This window comes from Macaca fascicularis, chromosome X (genome assembly GCF_037993035.2).
Source record: "Macaca fascicularis isolate 582-1 chromosome X, T2T-MFA8v1.1".
Lineage (NCBI taxonomy): Eukaryota > Metazoa > Chordata > Mammalia > Primates > Cercopithecidae > Macaca > Macaca fascicularis.
In genome coordinates, this window is record NC_088395.1 from 139936940 (window position 1) to 139956243 (window position 19304).

At 39.3% G+C, this 19304-nt stretch overlaps 1 protein-coding gene and 1 pseudogene across 1 annotated transcript in view; one reads left to right on the forward strand and one right to left on the reverse strand.

The window, feature by feature from the left end:
• The window catches only part of GPC3 (glypican 3), a 454243-nt gene that overhangs the window by 112873 nt on the left and 322066 nt on the right, over window positions 1-19304 (reverse strand). Inside the window, exon 6 of the mRNA XM_005594608.4 lies at window positions 8334-8454. Coding sequence (XP_005594665.1) covers window positions 8334-8454 — 121 coding nt within the window. The remainder of the gene's footprint in view (window positions 1-8333; window positions 8455-19304) is intronic.
• On the forward strand, window positions 17323-17932 carry LOC102137368 (small ribosomal subunit protein eS24-like; annotated as a pseudogene).

Here is a 19304-nt window from a genome sequence, read left to right on the forward strand (position 1 = left end):
TTTGTCATTCTGGAAGGAGGAAGGAGGCACGAGATAAATTATTATAGGATGTCCAGGAAGGTGGAGGAGTTGAGATCCAGGGGATGAGACTGAAAGGATGACTGACCCTGAATGAGAACAGGAGCCTGAGTCAGACTCTGTGAGTGGGTAAAAGGCCATGAGCAACAGGTCTTGCTGATTCTGCCTTCCTTTGGTTCAGTGATCCCAGCAGAGACCTCCCCACCCGGTGCAACAACTGCCCAATGAGTTGAATGAGGCAGTTGGGCACTAAGGTATACTTGTTAGGCCCAAACCTACTTAATATCCAAAATAAGTGATCAATAATTAGGAAGTTCATGGTTCCTGCTGTACAGCCTTTTGTTCCAAAGGTGAACTTCCTAAGTATGGGCTTCTGCCATGATTTGGAGTACTTACTGTATAAGAAAATGTGTTTGTATATTTGCAAGCACGTTTGTATCAAGAGCCTTTGGAAGCAGAGCAAATGGCTGTATAGAATATTAACCTGTTTATTTCCCAGTCCCAGTGTTGTCATTTACTGGTAGTATGACTTTGGACAAGTCATTTCTCTCTCTTGGCTTTAACATCCTCTGTAAAATCAAAGGGTTAGACCCTATGATCCTGCACTTATGTAATTCTGTCCTTTAGCACAGACACTGGCTAATATTGAATGTGAAAATTACCTTAAATGAAATCTAAATTCAGAAATAAGTTAAGGGCAGCAAAGGTTAAGTCCTTTGAATTGACTGATCAATCAATCAATTATATATATTGAGGGTCTACTTTGTATATGCTACTGTGTTGGGTGCCATGGGATACAAAGAATTAAATGTGCGATCCCACACTTAGGGAGCTTACAGTCTAGAAGCAAGATACATATTCATAAATATATCTCAGTTAATTTCTGAAATAGTATTTGAATACACACACATACATACACACACACTGATATACTTCATATAGCAAATGTTTGTAACTGCAAACCTTTTAGGGAACGAGTATTTGTAACTGTTTATTAAAAAGTATCAGCCAGGCACGGTGGCTCACACCTGTAATCCCAGCACTTTGGGAGGCTGAGGCAGGCACATCACCTGAGATTAGGAGTTGGAGACCAGCCTGGCCAACATGGTGAAACCCTGTCTCTACTAAAAATACAAAAATTAGCCAGGCATGGTGGTGGGCACCTGTAATCCCAGCTACTCAGGAGGCTGAGGCAGGAGAATTGCTTGAACCCGGGAGGTGGAGGTTGCAGTGAGCCAATATTGCACCACTGCATTCCAGCCTGAGTGACAGAGCGAGACTCCATCTCAAAAAAAAAAAAAAAAAAAAAAAAAAAGGTGTTGCATTTGGCCAGTGGGTAAATATAAATAGAATAGGAGACCCTATGAATTTCATAGATAATTTAGATATGTATTTCTAAACTTCATAAACCTGGTAGTCTATATTGTTTGACAGAATTGTCTTTTCATATGTAGAACTTGCCTTTCCATTGCTAACACTTCCAATTAAAAGTATTCTATGAAAGAATACAATAATGTAATGAGAAAAGTTCATGTATTTCCCTCCATTGCTCAATCAAGATGACCCCAACACTAATACCAACAACATTTTGGCTCGCCATTCCCGACTCATCTTCCATTTTTGAGTAATTTAATTTAATATGCAAGGACTAAAATACATTACCTAATTTAAGTATCTTTAATCCTGTGTATTCTAAATATAGCAAATAGTTCATTTTCAAGAAATTTAATATGAAATACTTGGGAATTCTTCTTGGTGCGGTGTTATTAAACTGTATATAATAATTAAGATATTAAAAACACATGCTCCCCAAAGCCACCAGACATTGTAATTATTTTTCAGGCTATTAGACAAAGTGACAGAAGATTTTTTAATGATAAATCCCTTTTGGAGTATATCAGAGAATTTCCTTTTGTGTCATGAAATAATGTTTAACTCCACAGAGTCTAAGTCTGGTATTTAAAAGATTAACTCACATTGTCCTTTTGTGACTCAGAAGTCATTCATTGGCTCTTGTTAACATGCCATTGTAGGTACTCTGTCCTTCACACACACACACACACACACACACACACACACACACACACACACACATTCTGGCTCCATATGGAAATAAAGGGCAATTACTAGAGTTCTGCCATGTCACTTGTATGTGAACAAGTAAGACAGACACTGGGACATAATTCCATTTGGGAAGGTCTTTTACTTAAAGTTGACTTTCAAAAGGTTTCTCCTTTTACTTAGAAATTTTATATCAATATTGGCTTTTCTAGCAACCATTGCACTAGGCCAGTGTTTTACAACTCTCACTCCTGTTATTGTGAGAAGACTATGAAAACAAGTTACCTGGAGTGTTTTTCATCATGTCTGAGATTCATTTCAAACATTTTTCTAAAATCACATGCTAAGGAATGTCCTGAGTGCTCCTTTGGCACTTAACAGCTTTACTAATTAACTTATTAAAAATTTTAACTTTCTATTTCAAAAGTTAGTGTCTTCATCGCACTACAGTCTGCTAGGCATCTTAAAAATACTTTTCTGGTGTTTACAGAGGGGGATGGAAGTAGAGACATTTCAGTGTCTGTTCTAGATTTTTAAATTATCTTTGACCATTTAACATCATTCTATGAATTAGGACTCACTAGCAGAAAGTTCTTCTGCTATTTATAACTCAAACTCATGCCACAAAGTTCCTCTGTTTCCATACAATGTGGTGGTTAGTTTTCCAAGAATCTCACCAATTGAGATTTTGTAAACAATGTGCTTAATCTTTCATTGCTGCTGATTTTAGAGTTTGGCCATAGAAATGACCATATTTGGCACTTGAAAATTATCAGACCACAAATTAGGGAGTTTTTGTTATTTGTATTCTGCACATCTTTTCTATATAGATCTTCCTAATAGGTGTGCCATGTCTTGGTACAAGTAAAGGAAAGTGCACAGAGAATGAAATCAGTAGCTCTGGATTCTAGGTCTAGCTCTACTACTTACTGTATGGAAATCAGTAGACTTCTAATGCCCATGGTTTCTTCATCTGGGAATGTAAGTAACAATGCCTGCCTTGCTTTCCTCTCTGAGCGGCTATAAAGATCACATTATCTAATGGATAGGAAAGAGCTTTGCAAACTGAATTGTGCTATGTAAATATATGGCAGAATTATTATCATTCATATGGCATCACATGGTTAACATGATTCGAAAACAGGTCACCTATCTGGCCCTGGAGGAGGGAAACTTAGGGGTGATAAATGCAAAACTGTTTTTATAGTTTAATGTTTTCATAGCCTAATGAGAACAAGGCAGAACAGAAGAATTGGGTGGGGGGAAGGGCAAGTTTAAGTTCCATCTGCCCAGGCTGGAAGGCTGGTGGGAAGGGAACAACCTCTGAAAAGATGAGAGGTTACAAAGTGGAAAGGGGTGACCTGGGAACAGAGTGTTTTAAAAAGAGTGGCAGAGTGGAGAATAAAGTCACGAGACTTGTTCACAAGAGGGTGCTGGGTTAAAGCCTGACCTTGAGCCACAAATCATGGAATCACACGGCTGGAAGGAATCTTAAGAGGCCATCTCGTCCACTCCCCCACCATTCAGCAGGACATTTCAACCATCCCAAACAGATGAGACTTTATCTAACTTTGAATGAAAAGCTCTGACACCAAATGGGCAGGTATTGACTACTCTGGCTTCAACTGTTTACAACGGGCAGGAAAACAATTTCTGGTATTTCATTTGAACCTGAACTGAAATGGGGAAACAATAAATGGATAGATTTTTCTTGGGAACAATAACTCCTGTGGCAGTTTAGGGACTGCTAAATTAGCACTAACTACATGACTACTCTTAAAGAGAGAGAAAAGTTAACAACAAAACTAGGTTAGGGGATAAATGACCCACAGTATTATATGAGTAACGGTGTGTTGTGATCATTTTTGGTAATTGTGGAGTCTTCTCTCCATGTAGGAGCCTGGAGCAGAATGACACTAACAAAAACAAAACTTAGTTGTTGTTGTTGTTGTTGTTGTTGTTTTAAAGCAATATGGCCTAGCAAATTCCAGGACTGACACTGAGGACGTAAAATAGTTCAATTCCTCTCCTAACACAAGACAATAAATTCTCACACAAATTAGAAACTGAAAAGGAAATAAAAAGGTCCTCATTTCTGATCGTGGGAATGTTACACAGGAACTCTGGCTTGGAAGGAGGAGGGGAGAACATTCCACACCTGTAGGCCTTCCCAGGAAAGGCGCCTGAGCCTGGCCCTGAACCCATCCCCTCAAAGTTATACCATGGGACTATTAGTATGAAAATAATGTTACTTTATTCTCTTAGTGGGTATATTATTTCCAGAGCTATCAACAGTAACCATAACCTGCAAGGAGGCAGCTGAGAATTCCCAGGAAACAAAGTGAAAAGCTATTTTGGGATGTGCTCATAAATGGCCTAGCCATAGTTCATCTGGATGGACAAACATGGGGCATACATGCAGAGAGAGAGAGAGAGAGAGAGAGAGAGAGAGAGTGTGTGTGTGTGTGTGTGTGTGTGTGTGAGAGAGAGAGAGAGAGAGAGAGAGAGAGAGAGAGAGAATCTCTGTATTAGCACGCTATTATAGTTTTAATAGATGCAGCACCGAGCAAGGGGCTTAGGAAAATAACATCACATTCTCAGATTCACCACTCAATTACATGTGAACTTGGAAAGTTAAGTTAATTCTACCTCCCTATCACCAAAGCTTTAGGCCAATTTAGTCAGGCATTCAGTGAATCCAGATGTTTGGCAGTATATGGGAAACATCTGGATAATTGACTGAGTTTTCAACTGAACTCACTGAATCTTTTGGCAGCATGTCTACGTCTACACAGCCACTGATGGCTTTCTGCCTCAGTTTCTCTAACTATAAAAAGGACAAACATTATTTATCACTTACCTCCCCAAAAAACAGTGAAAATGAGATAAGGTTTAAGAGTAATAATGAGTTCTTGAAAAGATTCTGTCACAGTTTTATATCTTATATAATTCCAGGTTGGATTTTTTTTCTAAGCAGTTAGACCTTAGAACATGACATCACTTTGAAATATGGGTAAATGCTATACAAAGACAACACATTATCATTATCATCAACATCATCGACATCATCATGACTTTCTTCTTTATGACTTCCCTAAAGTGTCTCACTTTCAGATCGAATCATGGCCAAAATATGGATTTTATTTAAGGACTGAAAAAATGTGTTTCAGCTATATAAAGCAACACAGATGAGAAAAAAAATCAATGTGGGTATTTGGAGTCCAACAATTTTAACAGCTCAACTGAAACAGGTAAAACTGGTTTATCAATGAGAATTAATTGGTTGCTCAATGGTATTTGTATAGAAACTGACAATGTTCACACACTTATTCATGGCCAGAGGTAGGAAAAAGGAATTGTAATAGCGACCTTTCTCTCTATGTACATCACCCTACCTGTCAGCCGGTTTCAGCGTTTCGTGGCTGAAAGTTAGAGGAGAGGGAAACAAGGAGACAACATGGGAGAGAAAGAGAGAGAAGAGATGCATTAAAGGGATCTATAAACATACAAAACTGGGGGAGAAGAATTAGACTGGCAGAAAGTACTGGAACTCCCTTTCAAACTCAAGTCCTGCCTATAGAGAAAATCCTAAACACAGTCCTCACAACTAACTGCCATATATTAAGTGCCTGTCATGCACATGCAATTACATATATCTGTGTGCATATTTTATATATATATATATATATATATATATATATATAAAATATATATACACACTGGAGTTTTTGATACCTTTACCATAATACCAATGAGAGAACTAAAGCTCAGAGAGGTTAACTGATTTACCCAAGGTTATATACCTAGTAAAATCTATAACTGAATTCAGATCCATTTGGATTCAAAGCCCATATTCTTTCTACTGTGCCCAAAGCCTTTGCTGAAAGGGCTTGCTATAAATACTTTTTAGTGACTGCCTGATCATATAGAAGCCCACGTCTGATGCAGCTTTCCCATTTTCTAGGGTGGGGTCCGCGCACAGGTCTTCACTCTATCTTTCTTATGACTGCCCCTCCCTTGCTTGTCTTTACCTACTCAAACCCTACTCATCGCTTATGGCAGATCTTAACACTTGCCCCTCTCTGCAATCTTCCCACTAGCCTAATCATGCCACCCAAAACCAATGAGCAGCACTCCTCTTCAGGCTCTGCATCACAGGCTGCCCTTTATCTTTATTTAACCACTTCCTATGCTTGTGCTTCCTCTCCCAAGGATGCTGTGAGGACAGAGGACTAGACTTCCTTTGAACCCCCAAAATCCCTGGCACCTGGCTGAGTAAATAGTAGGTAATCCTTAAGGTCTGTTGACACAAGGGACCTGTTGACAATACTCCTCATTTAGGATTAGGGACACAGTGATGGAAACTGAGATTTTGGCCTCACCAGTATTGGGGTCTAACCAGTTGAACATAGCCACCTAGACACATTTGGTTTGAGATAATTTGTACCACTGTCCCCAAGTGAAGTATATCATGCCCTCAACTCAGTAGTAAGTGTTTTACATTGTTTGTGCTCTGATCCCCTCAGAGATGCATTTTGAAATTATCACACTATATCTAGCAAGGCTTCATAGAACTTAGTGAAGTTGTACTTTCACACACACACACAAAAAGGCTCAGTTAGGTAGACGCTGCCATTATCATTTGCTCAGCAGCACTATCAGCTATTTATTAAGTGCTCACTGAGTACAGAGTACTTTATTAGGCACCAGAGGAGTTTACACTCAAGCATGTCATCAATACTTTCACAATGCAATTGCAGTGAAAAAAATACTACTCTTAGAAAGCCCTTCTAAGTATTTTCTAAGACCCACAAAAATTTCACTGCTAAAATCCATATTTTAAAGACCCACAAAAATTTCACTGCTAAAATCCATATTTTAAAAACTCATGCCAATGTCTTTGTATAAAACCTCTGTTCTTGCATAAGGATTTCAGTTCCATTAAGTTCTTCCTAAACTATAAATAGAAGTCAGTGATGCCGGAGTCCTCCCACCCATGGATCATGGGGCAGGAACACTGTCACTCTGGTATATGCCTTTTTGGTGGCATTTTTATTGTGGCCACAAAGCAATCACAAGCAGATGGTACAACTAACTTCTATTTGTGTCTTGTTACTAAACTTCTTATGAGAGGAAAAACTATGTGTACAGGTCAAGGGAATCTGTGGGTGTCTCTGTGCATGGCAGTGAGTCAGAAGCTGGCAGGGATGCAGTGAAATTGGACTTCTCCTGTCTTGCTGGTGACAGTGAAAACTGATACATTCTCATTGAAAAGCAATTTGGATACATGCATTTAAATTGCTCATATCCTTTGACCCAATAACTTTAGCATGTTAAGAAAATAAGCTAAGATCAGGATAAAGCATTATATATGAGGAGGTACCTTTATTTATGATGGCAAAAAATTTGAAGCGACCTGTATATCCAGCAAAAGCATGCAGATTAATTATGATGAATACTCAACAGAATATTATGCAGCCATAACAAATAATTAATATAAAGATTTGTGGGGACCAGGCATGGTGGCTCACACCTGTAGTCCTAGCACTTTGCGGGGCCAATGCAGTAGGATCACTTGAGCCCAGGAGTTCGAGACCAGCCTGGGCAACATAGTGAGACCTCATCTCTACAAAAAAATTAAAAATTAGCCAGGTGTGATGGTGCATGCCTATAGTACCAGCTACTTGGGAGGCTGAGACATGAGAATATCTTGAGCCCAGGAGGTCAAGACTGCAGTAAGTCACGATTGTGCCACTGTGCTCCAGCCTGGGCAACAGAGCAAGACCGTGTCTCAAAACAATACAATACAAAACAAAACAAAACAACAATAACAAAAAAATTTGTGACAATATGGAAAAGTGTTGCCAAGATAGTGTTAATTTTCAGAACTACAAATCACTTGTGGATTTCTGATTATGGAAAAAGTCTGTGTGAGTGTGCCTTTCTGGACAAATGTTAGACGAGAACATGTAAAAATGAAAACAGACGGGATAGAATAGTGCGATTGTGAGAAATATTTTTCCCTCTATTTTCTAAGATACCCCTCATATTGCAATATTGTCTTTATAATTTAAAAGTCGGGTGAAAAATGAAGGCCAGAAGTCCTTTTTAGCAGACAGACTATTTGAAGAAAATAACAGTGTCTTTTCTAAAAACCCAAGAATATAGTTTGAACAGTGGAAGCTGTCTCTCTCTCTCTTTCTCTCTGTCATTTCTACTTTTTATTATTATTTTTTTTTTGACATTCCACATACCTGGTTAATGTGCTTTAATTTGTCAATAATTTGACTGACTACTGGCTCAGGGCCCTTCATTTTCAGCTCATGGAGATTGAACTGGTTTTTCATTCCATTCCTTGCCGCCTTTTGGCTGTATCTGTAAAGGTGAAGGTAAAGAAAAGGTTTGTCAAAGAAAGTCCCAAACAAAGGAAAAGCTGACTTTATTTGGCATCAACAGTCAGGCTGACACAAGCTCATGAGACGACCTCATGGTGCAAAAGTAGACCATTCCACATAGTGTCTATTTACAGTAAGAAAACATTCATTCAACAATCAGCAATTATATTCAATATCCCTTTTCTTCCCTAGATGTTGGGGATACAACAATGAACAAGACAGACAAGGTCTGTGTGCGCTTATTATGCTCTCAGTCTAGTGGGGAGTCTAGAAGAGTAAGGGCCAATGACAAGGCAGAGTGATTAGAGCTGTGCTGGGGGAGGTTCAAGGTCATGACAGTGAAGTACACAGAATGAACCTTCACTGTGTGTAAGCCTTCTACTCATTTGAAGGAGAAAGATTCTTCCATATTCTTTACCTCTTCCTTCCCCTCTTCTTCCTCCTCCCACTGTTTCCTGTAGGCTATGGAGCTGGGTATCTATTCAGGAGACTTTCTCAAATCACTTGCACCATAAATTACACCTGTCAGCTTCCCTCTGCGTTCTCCATGAGAGAACACTAGCCTGAGGGAAGATTTTAACGTGCTCCTGTAGGATAAACCATAGGCTTTACTCCAGAATTGAAGTTTCAGGGTAGCAATGGACATCCTCACCATCATGAGAAGGGTAACTACTTAAAGTACTAGGCAATTCTGCTTTCCGGTGTGGGGTTTTGCCAACTTCAACTGGGACAGTGATGCACAGATGAGGTGGTTTCCTTATTGCACCCATAGTTCCAGACCTCTACATAGAATTATTCCTCATTTTGCGAAACAAAGAAAACAAGAAACAGATGTCATTTATTCCTTCTGCTTTCATCATGTGGGAATACCAGAACACCACTGCCAAAGAGAGAAAAAGGTTTTGAGCTCTTTTTTACTTGCCCCTGATCCTGATAATGGAATGCTTTCTTAAAGAAATGAAAAGATTCCCAGGGCTTTTGCTCTCTCTTCATATACTTTTTTTTTCAATTACAATAGGGTAGCCAGGGTTATAAGGGTAAATTGATATCTATAATTCATATTTTAAATTATGAAATAATAATGTTCATTATAAACAATTCAAGAAGTACAGAAATAAACAAGGCATAAAGTAAAAGTTGCCCCATCAATCTGTTTTTCCAAGAGTGGACCATGGTCAACAGTTTGATATACATGTAGAGGTTTTCACCTACATATACTAATGGGTAATTTTAACCAAAATTGGAATGATGTTACTCATACTGATTTGCAACTTTGTATCACTTAATATATATACTTTGGACTGGACTTGTAATCTCAGCACTTTGGGAGGCCAAGGCAGGAGGATTACTTGAGCCCAGGAGTTTGAGTACAGCCTGGACAACATGGTGAAACCCCATCTCTATAAAAAATACAAAAAATTAGCCAGGCGTTTTAGTAGAGACGGGGGTTTCGCCATGTTGACCAGGCTGGTCTCCAACTCCTGACTTCAGGTGATCCATCCACCTCGGCCTCCTAAAGTGCTGGGATTACAGGTGTGAGCCACCATGCCTGGCCAACTTTTTATAGAGACGGGGTCTCCCTATGTTGCCCAGACTGGTCTCAAACACCCGGGCTCAAGTGATCCTCCCGCCTCAGCCTCCCAAAGTGCTGAGATTACAGGCATGAGCCACAGTGCTCAGCACTTTTTTCTTTTGAACTATGACTCTCACATGATTTTCACTGCCACAGGTGGGGGTCCTCTGAGGTAGTTTGTGTGTTATCTCCACAGGGTGACAGGCTGTGTTCTGGAAGGATGTTCAGGATTGAATTTCAATTTTCAGTCACTCGCACTGGATTCCCAAACCAGCCTAGTTTGGGACAAGAGATTACAAAACACTCCTTAGAAACACTAACTCATCTCAACTAAAACAGGGAGTGAATGAACCTGGCATATTAAACTGTTAATAATGACAAACTGAAAAATATAAAATAACCACAAAATAATGAGGCAGTCTCGATGGAATGGGCACATTTACCTGTGTGCCTCATTTTATGCAATGTAGGTATTTCAAAGAAGTTGTGTGTGAAATGAATTTCTGTGATCTAAATACTCTAAACAGGTCGAAGAAGCCTTGTTATTTAAAGAAATTCTGTAAGCACATCTTTTTAACTGAAAAAGTAAGGAAAGTCCTGCTTCACAAATCATTTAGTATATTTTGCTTAAAGTGAGGTACACTTGTATTAAACTAAGGAAAAACATCAGTGAATTGTGTTCTACTGTTTACATTATGTATAATTTCCAATGAGATAAGATAATGAAAAGTGAAGATGCCTAAACTGATTTGTGTTTAATTCTCCACATAGCTCAATCTACCAACAAAGAGTTTTCATTTGGCATTTGCAAACAGATTATCATTTAGATGGCACCACCAAAGCAGCTTCAATGTTGCAACTTGAACGTCTTTAAAGAGACCACAATTTTATTTTAGGAATTAATTAGGTATCCACTTAAGGTAGGCATTAAGCATTTCTAATTCTAATTAATTGATTCTAAATGATCACTTTTTAAAAGCACAATCAAACTGTTTTGGTCCTATAAAAAATATGGTGGTTAATTGTGGCTTAAAAAAGCTGGACTACATTTTAATGCTCAAAGTAGAAGCTAAATATTTTGTAAAATGATAGTAATGCCCCAAAAAATGAAACTACATTTATGGTTTAGTGCCTCTATAATCTTGTTTATATCACCAAATATAAGTCACAACTGTCAACAACAACTACCAGCTGCCAAGTTGTTGGATGTTATGCTTGAGGAATGGGGGAAAGGAACACTTTTTGTATTTTTCTGGCTTTTGTCTCTGATAAGAAAGTGGAAACTTTGACAAAAATATTGAGTTGCAGTATTTTAATACAAAAAACAGAACTGCTTAAAATAAAACAATTAAGAAACCGAACCACTAAAAAAAAAAAATTGCTGGGCGTGGTGGTGCACAACTTTGGAGGCTGAAGTGTTGAGCCCAGGAGATCAAGGCTGCAGTGAGCTGTGATCACACCACTGTGCTCTAGCCTGGGTGACAGAGTGAGACCCTGTTTCAAAACAAAAACTAAAACTAAATATATACTTTGGACATATTTTCATGTTAGGACACATGGAACTGTCTTGTTCTTATTTCTCTGTATGGCTCAATAATAACTTATTTATCCAATACCTTACTGATTAACAATAATTTGTAATATTTTGTTAATATAAACAATGCTGCAGAGAACATCCTCGTATACTGATTTTCACACATTTGCATTTACATCTATAAAGGATAAATTCATAGATTTGAGTCAATTTATATTTCTAATCCCAAATTATGAAGTACAAAGAATAATGAACACTACCATATTTTTGCACAGCACTTTACAAAGCAGTTTCATATCACTCAGCTCATTTGAACTTCTCAACCACACTGTGAAGTTGAGAGGTAGATCGGGCATTATCTCTTTATTACTGAAAATTGTACAACTTCAGAAGATACTAATCTCGTTCTATTAGATGTCCCCGTCCATGATACAATGTATCTGCCAATATTAAGGACATACTTTGAAAAACATGCATGCTAACAGAGGAGGTCAGGAAATCTAGTTCTGACATTCATAATTAAATGTCATCCTCTGAGAAGGAAAATATTTTGTAGCAAAGATGCTGAAGAGTACATTTGATTGCATTTCTTCTAAAATGATAGTTTAACACATTCAGATTATTTAACTTTAAAAGTTAATTCGTGAATACACAGATCACCAATCATCAAATACCAATTGCCTTTGGGGGCTGTTTTAAAGAGACATAAAGGAACATTCTTTATCTGTTGGGAATCAGCTCACTACTAGCCTCCTCTTTTATGTTCATATAATGCGGTCTGTTTAAATATCATCCACCTTCTGATGATACTACCAACTCCATCTTCTCTTCTTTAACTCCTACTGATGCCTGAAGCAGAGACCCTATTTGCAGATAAAGAGGTAAGGTTCATTATAAATCTTCTGAAATGAACTTCAGGAATGTGTCCCTAGAGACATATCCTTGGTCTTTTTTATATCAAAGCTTGCCAGCCACTTTTATGTCCACTCCTATAAAACAAGCGTCTTCCTGAAGCTACTTATTCTCATTGGAATAGTGTAAAGACATCTGCCAACTTAGCGATTTTGCCCCGTACTCCAGCTTCCAAAACTATTATAAATATTAAATCAAATTAGTCCCACAGCTGATTCTTTGTGGTCCTACTGTATTAATTTCTGCCATTCAGAAAAGTGCCCCTTTAGCTATGTATTTTTTAAAATTTCTTATCTCCCAGCCATGGATAAAGAGCCAGGACTAAACACTGCTCCCTGATCCCACAGTGACTCCATTTTTAAAAGACAGTTTTGGGTTCAAAAGCTTGCCAAACTTTTTGAAAGTTGAAATAGCATCTACTGTTCTGCTCTATCCATGTGCTATTTAAATTCTCAAAGGACTCTCGCAAATTAAGCATGGATTCTGGTTACAGAAGTGTTGGGAATAGCTGCCCTGTGTCTTAGGCCTAAAACTTGCCATTATTGCATCTACTTCACAAGGCAGTAACCAAAAGTCCTGGTCCAACTGATGCTTATAGTTGCTTAAGTTTAGTGGCACTATTTAAAAACTCTGTGTTCTTGCACTATCCTTTAGGTATCTTGATACTTCTCCCACAGCTCTCAATACTTTTTTGCTTCTCATGTCTCTATCCTTTGCTCCTTAGCCAGACAAAATATTGAACCAAATTTTAAAAGTAATGAGTGTTAGAATGAAATACTATGAGCACATTAATAGGGCAAAGTAGATCTGTATGTGTTGATATGGCATCAAGTACGAGATACATTATAACAGATACAAGTAGCAGCATCCGCGGTGAAAATGGGTCTACATTTGCATTACTCTTATACACTCTATACATGTTCAAATATGCCCAGAAAAATTTTAGATGGATACATAAGAAAATGATAAGAGCAGTCACTTTCAGTGAGTGAGAATAGGGAGATGCTAGTGAAATCTTATTTTTTTTATATCCTTCTATATTTTAAAATATTTTTTACCATGACCGTTTTTAATCTTTATAATAGTTTAATATATAACGAATGAGATTTTATATAGTTGTTAATTAAAATGTTTTTCCAGCTTTCTTGAGGTAGAATTGATAAAAGTTAAATACATGTACACTTCCAATATGATGTTTTGACATATGTACTCATTATGAAACAATTATGCCAAACCAGCTAATTAACCTATTCATCACTTCACATAATTATCTTTATTTTTGTGGTAAGAACATTTAAGAACTACTCTCTTAATGAATCTCAAATATACAATATAATATTCTTTAATATAGTCACCATATTATACATTATATTAACAGGCATTAGTTGTTTTAAAGGCAAAAGAGAACAAAACAATAGAAAAACAAAAAGTGGGCCCGACTCACATGCACATCTCAGGGCCTCTGGGAAATCCTTCCTGTTAATAAGAGTTATGTTGGCCATCACCAATGTCCTTCCTCAAAGGTGCTTTCTTATGACAGAACACATATTTGGGGCAATGTTCACAATGTCACCCTTGAGTTTCTTCAGACCTTAGGTGGTTGACATCAGGTCGCGAACTCAACTTTGCTAGGTTAAACATAGCCCACATTTGCTGGGTGTGGTGGCTCATGCCTATAATTCCAGTACTTTGGGAGGTCAGGGTGGGCAGATCGTTTGAGTCCAGGAGGTTGAGACTTACCTGGGCAACATGGTGAAGCCCCATCTTCACAAAAGACACAAAAATGAGCCACGCATGGTGGCGTGTGCATGTAGTCCCAGTCCAAGCTACCCAGGAGGCTCAGCTGGGAGGATCACTTAAGCCTGGGAGGTGGGGGTTGCAGTGAGCCAAGATCAAACCACTGCACTCCAGCCTGGAAGACAGAGTGAAACCTTGTCTCTCTTGTTCTCTCTCTCTATATATATATATCCCATATATTTTATTTTTTTTTTTTTATTTTTGAGATGGAGTCTCGCTCTGTTGCCCAGGCTGGAGTGCAGTGGCTGGATCTCAGCTCACTGCAAGCTCCGCGTCCCAGGTTTACACCATTCTCCTGCCTCAGCCTCCCGAGTAGCTGGAACTACAGGCGCCCACCACCACGCCCGGCTAGTTTTTTTGTATTTTTTAGTAGAGACGGGGTTTTCACCGTGTTAGCCAGGATGGTCTTGATCTCCCAACTTCATGATCTGCCCGCCCACCTCGGCCTCCCAAAGTGCTGGGATTATAGGCATGAGCCACCATGCCAGGCCCTATTTTCTACTCTTCAGTGAGGTAACTCCAACCTACCTATTTCAAAAAGACAGTATATCAGTGAGGATGTGAACATGAATGTAAATTATCAGTTGTATCCTCTCTCAAAACAGAGGCAAAGAAGTTATCCAAGTTCTCACTACCTTTTCCTGTAGATGCCTGAAGTCCTCACCTGATGAGAATTGAGGGCCTCCCTGAACCACCCTGAGTCATGCTGACCTCACTGCCCTCGCATTGAAATGTATTGTGGGCACTGCCCTGAGTTGCTAGTGCTCCTTTTATGTATATTCCATTTGCCACTCCATGTACTCTGTGAGGTCTTTGAAGGCAGAGGTTTGGTTAGTTGCTTTTGTTTTTGTTTTTTTAAATCACCCAAAGCACCTCATGGTACTTATACTGTCAGTTACTGAGTGCTTTCTCTGTGCCAGATACTGTTCGAAGCACTGAAGAAAAAGAAAACATGTACTTAATCCTCCTGACTACCCTATTGGCAGCTGTTTTTGCTGCTGCTGAGGCACAGAGAAGGTAAGTCACTTGCCTAAAGTCACACAGCTTGTCTGCAGCAGAGCTGGAGTGTGAACTTTAAGAATCCATCTCCAGTTGTGTGGGTTCTTAACCACTATGCTGGTCTTGCTTCCTTAGAGAGAAACAATGTCGACTAAATATTTGACATTTCCTCACCACCCCGCTCCATTGCTTCCTTGTAGGAAACAATGGATGAGCTGCTTATAATGGTCTTCAAGGCTCCCAGCAGCATCGCCACAAAGCTCTCTTGGCCTACTCAGCAAGATTACTGGACTTGCCCTTTAAGAGCCCCTGGAGAGAGCCCTGTGTGTGGGGTTTCTTCTCTTACACAGAGATCTGACAGTATGGCTATTTAATAGCCATACTTTGGGAGGCCATGGTGGGCAGGCCAAGGCTATTCAGTGACATACTTGTGTTCTTGGGAGACAAGGTGTTGAAGTTAGAGAAATAAATAATCCACCACCATCACCATCCATGCCACTAGACACATACCAAAGACTATTTAAAGATTTCAAATGCCTAAGGACAACAGGAAAACAAATACAGGATAACAATGTCTTAGTGCATCCCTGCCTTTGTCACCTTGGCTACAGCAAGGAAACATGTGTGATGTGCCCCTGGGGAATTTCATGTAACATGCGTGCTCTGAGCTTCAAGCCCAGAGGGAAGTCAATCGGTGAAGGGTGCCTCGGCAGCTTTGCATTAATTCATTAATTCAGCATTTCATTTTCTCAGGCTAGCTCTGTGCCACTGGAGCACGTGGTTCATGACAGGCCTTGAATGAGGAGGAGCCAGCGTGGCCCCAATTCTTCTTATCCACAGACTGCTCAGAGTGTGTCAGGAATGGGGACACTGTTGGCCATGGGGGATTGTAATGATGGGTTAGCTACTTAGTAATACTCATCTGTAATTAAATTAATTGTCCTCCTCTGCAAAATGCTGCTTCTCTACTGAAGCTTTGACATGGTTCTGGCAATGAATACTAGCAAGTGGAGGAGGAAAAATAAACTGAGAGATGTTCCTACCTCCCAAATCTAATATTTTCTTAACTGGACATGCTATGTAGCATGTTAGAAGTGTTACCTTACATGCGGCATCTTCTTTATCCAGTTTGGTATCTGTTTAGCACAAAAATGACTGTCATAATACTAAGAAAATCCTATTTGTGAAGTGAAAAGGGGGACATGCTTCTGTTCAGGAAGATTGTTAGGGATTGGGGAGGGGGTTGGGGAGAGAGGGAAAAAACCTGCGCAAAAGCCATAAAGAGAAAAGGAACCTCATTAAAACAGGACATCTGGGCACGCTTGTCTTGGGACAGTTGAAGCAAAGAGAGCACTTGTAGAAGAGGAATAGAGTCAAACAAGCGTAAAATAGGCGATCTTTTCTTCTCATTTCTGTTCTGGCTGAGGCAGCAATGGCGTAGTGGAAGGAAATCAACAAATTCAAATGTAGATCATTTGAAAAGGAAGCACTGTCAGAGATCATCTGATCCAATCCACTCACTGTGTAGATGAAGAATCTGATACCCAGACAGGGTTTTGTAACAACACATACATTTAGTATCACAAGTCCCACATTTAGAAGAAATCCCTTTCCTTAAAAGGTCCCTCAAGCAGATCTTGCTGATTTTTGACACTTGCTAGTACTGATTTAGGACAAGGGAACTGCTAGAAAAGTCACTTTCCTTCTTCCCTTAAGTATCAGAATGGTTCCAAGTGCTTGAGAGCCAATCAGAAGGACTAGGTCCCCACCAAAAAAAATTTGATTTCACAAAAGTTTAATACGCTGCCCAGCTATACATGGCTAAAAATAAGTTAGAGATCTCACATTCTCAGAGCGCCATCTTATGGACAAGCTTCAGTATTGCACATAATCCCTAACTACCTGTTTCTTTGGAACCCATTCTAGTCACAACAATCACTGTGGGAAAAACTGGATAATTTAAAGAGCATAAATAGCTTTAAAGACAAACCATAAAACAGGGTAGAAAAACCATCCTATTAAGAGGCCTAAGAAAATGTCCTTTTCTTTATCCATGATACAGTGTTAATTTACATAAATGCATGGTAAAATAAAGCAAAGGTGAAAAGAGCTGAGATTTGTAAATGTGCTTAATAAAGACAGAAACAATTAACTTCTCTTTATTTATGCACATATCTAAATAAAAATGTCTTTCTCCTTCCTGGCTGTCCGAGGATAGACAGCCATCATGAACAACACGGTAACTATCTGAACTACAAAGTTCATGACCAACCGACTACGTCAGGGGAAACAAATGGTCATTGGTGTCCTTCACCCCAGGAAGGTAACAGTGCCTAAGACAGAAATTTAAGAGTGCCTAAGACAGGAAAAACTAGCCAAAATATACAAGACCACACCAGATGTCATCTTTGTATTTGGATTCAGAACTCATTTTGGTGGTGGCAAAACAACTGGCTTTGGCATGATTTATGATTCCCTGGATTATGCAAAGAAAAATGAACCCAAACATAGACTTTCAAGACATGGCCTGTATGAGAAGAAAAAGACTCAGGAAAGCAAGGAAAGGAACGCAAGAACCCAATAAAGAAAGTCAGGGGGACTGCAAAGGCCAATGTTGGTGCTGGCAAAAAGCTGAAGGAGTAAAAGGCTGCAATGATGTTATCTGCGGCCGTTGTGGATTTTTCATGAAAGCATTTATAAACTAAAAATTTTCATGTGAAAAAAATGTCTTTCATAATTGTTTGCATACCAGTACTACTTCAGAGCCAATGTTAAGCTAGGAGGGTGCTAGAAACAGATATATCCACTTTACTCCAAGAAGTACCTGTGTTCTCCAACAACAGCCTTTCAGAAATTACAAGTAGATTTCAGCAGAAAGGAAGCAAAATCTAGGAAAGAAACCCAGGGGATGTAAGCCTATTTCCTTCTTTTTCTTTTTTTTTTATTATACTTTAAGTGTACCGGTTTATTACATATGTATACATGGCCATATTGGTTTGCTGCACCCGTTAACTCATCATTTACATTAGGTATTTCTCCTAATGCTATCCCTCCCCCATCCCCCCATCCCATGTCAGGCCCCGGTGTGTGATGTTCCCCGCCCTGTGTCCAAGTGTTCTCATTGTTCAATTCCCACCTACGAGTGAGAGCATGTGGTGTTTGGTGATGTAAATCTATTTCTGTATCTCAGTTAGTAGCCATTAGCTATATGAGAATAACTGCATTAGAATTCATTTACAGCGCAGTCTCCAACCTTACTTTGAGGAGGGACTAAAAGATTTGTCTCAGTACATAATCAGGAAGCCACTGAAACCCAGAGAAGCAAATAATATTTTTCAGATGGTGAGGAAAGAGTGAGAAGTTAGTATCACCCACTACAAGGAGAAGAGTCTGTGGCTGTGGGGAACAGTCCTCCAGCAGAAAGGGGAAGGTAATGAGAAAATGCTTGAGATGAGGTCACCTGAATGTTACTCTGAAGAAACCAACTTTGCAGAAGAGGCTAGAGATAAAGAGAGAGAAAAGTAAATAAGCACAGCAAAAGTGATTCTTGTGAGAATTGCAAGCTAGGCAGAGCCCAAAGTGTATGCAAGCTGGTGAGAACTAAACGTGGCAGTCAGGACACTAGGCCAGAGCAGTGTCTCTCTGATGGCTGTCCTTGAGGGGAACATACAAATGAGGAGAGGACTCCAACTGTGTTTAAAAACAGAGAAAGAAAAAGGTGTAATTCAAAGCTGAATAATCGGGGGTGGGGAATAACAGAACAAGGAGGTGTGGTAGAGACTTCTTATTCAATCACCCCAAACTCATTTACCAAGTCCTTCTAGTCCAGAGAACTAGGACCAGACATTTTCTTGTTCTACTCAAGTTAAACCAAAAGGACATGATCTTTACCTGGTGTTTGTTTGGTTGTTTGTTTTTAAGATGGAGTCTCACTCTGTCTCCCAGGCTGGAGGTGCAATGGCGCGATGTCAGCTCAATGCAACCTCTGCCTCCCAGGTTCAAGCAATTCTCTGCC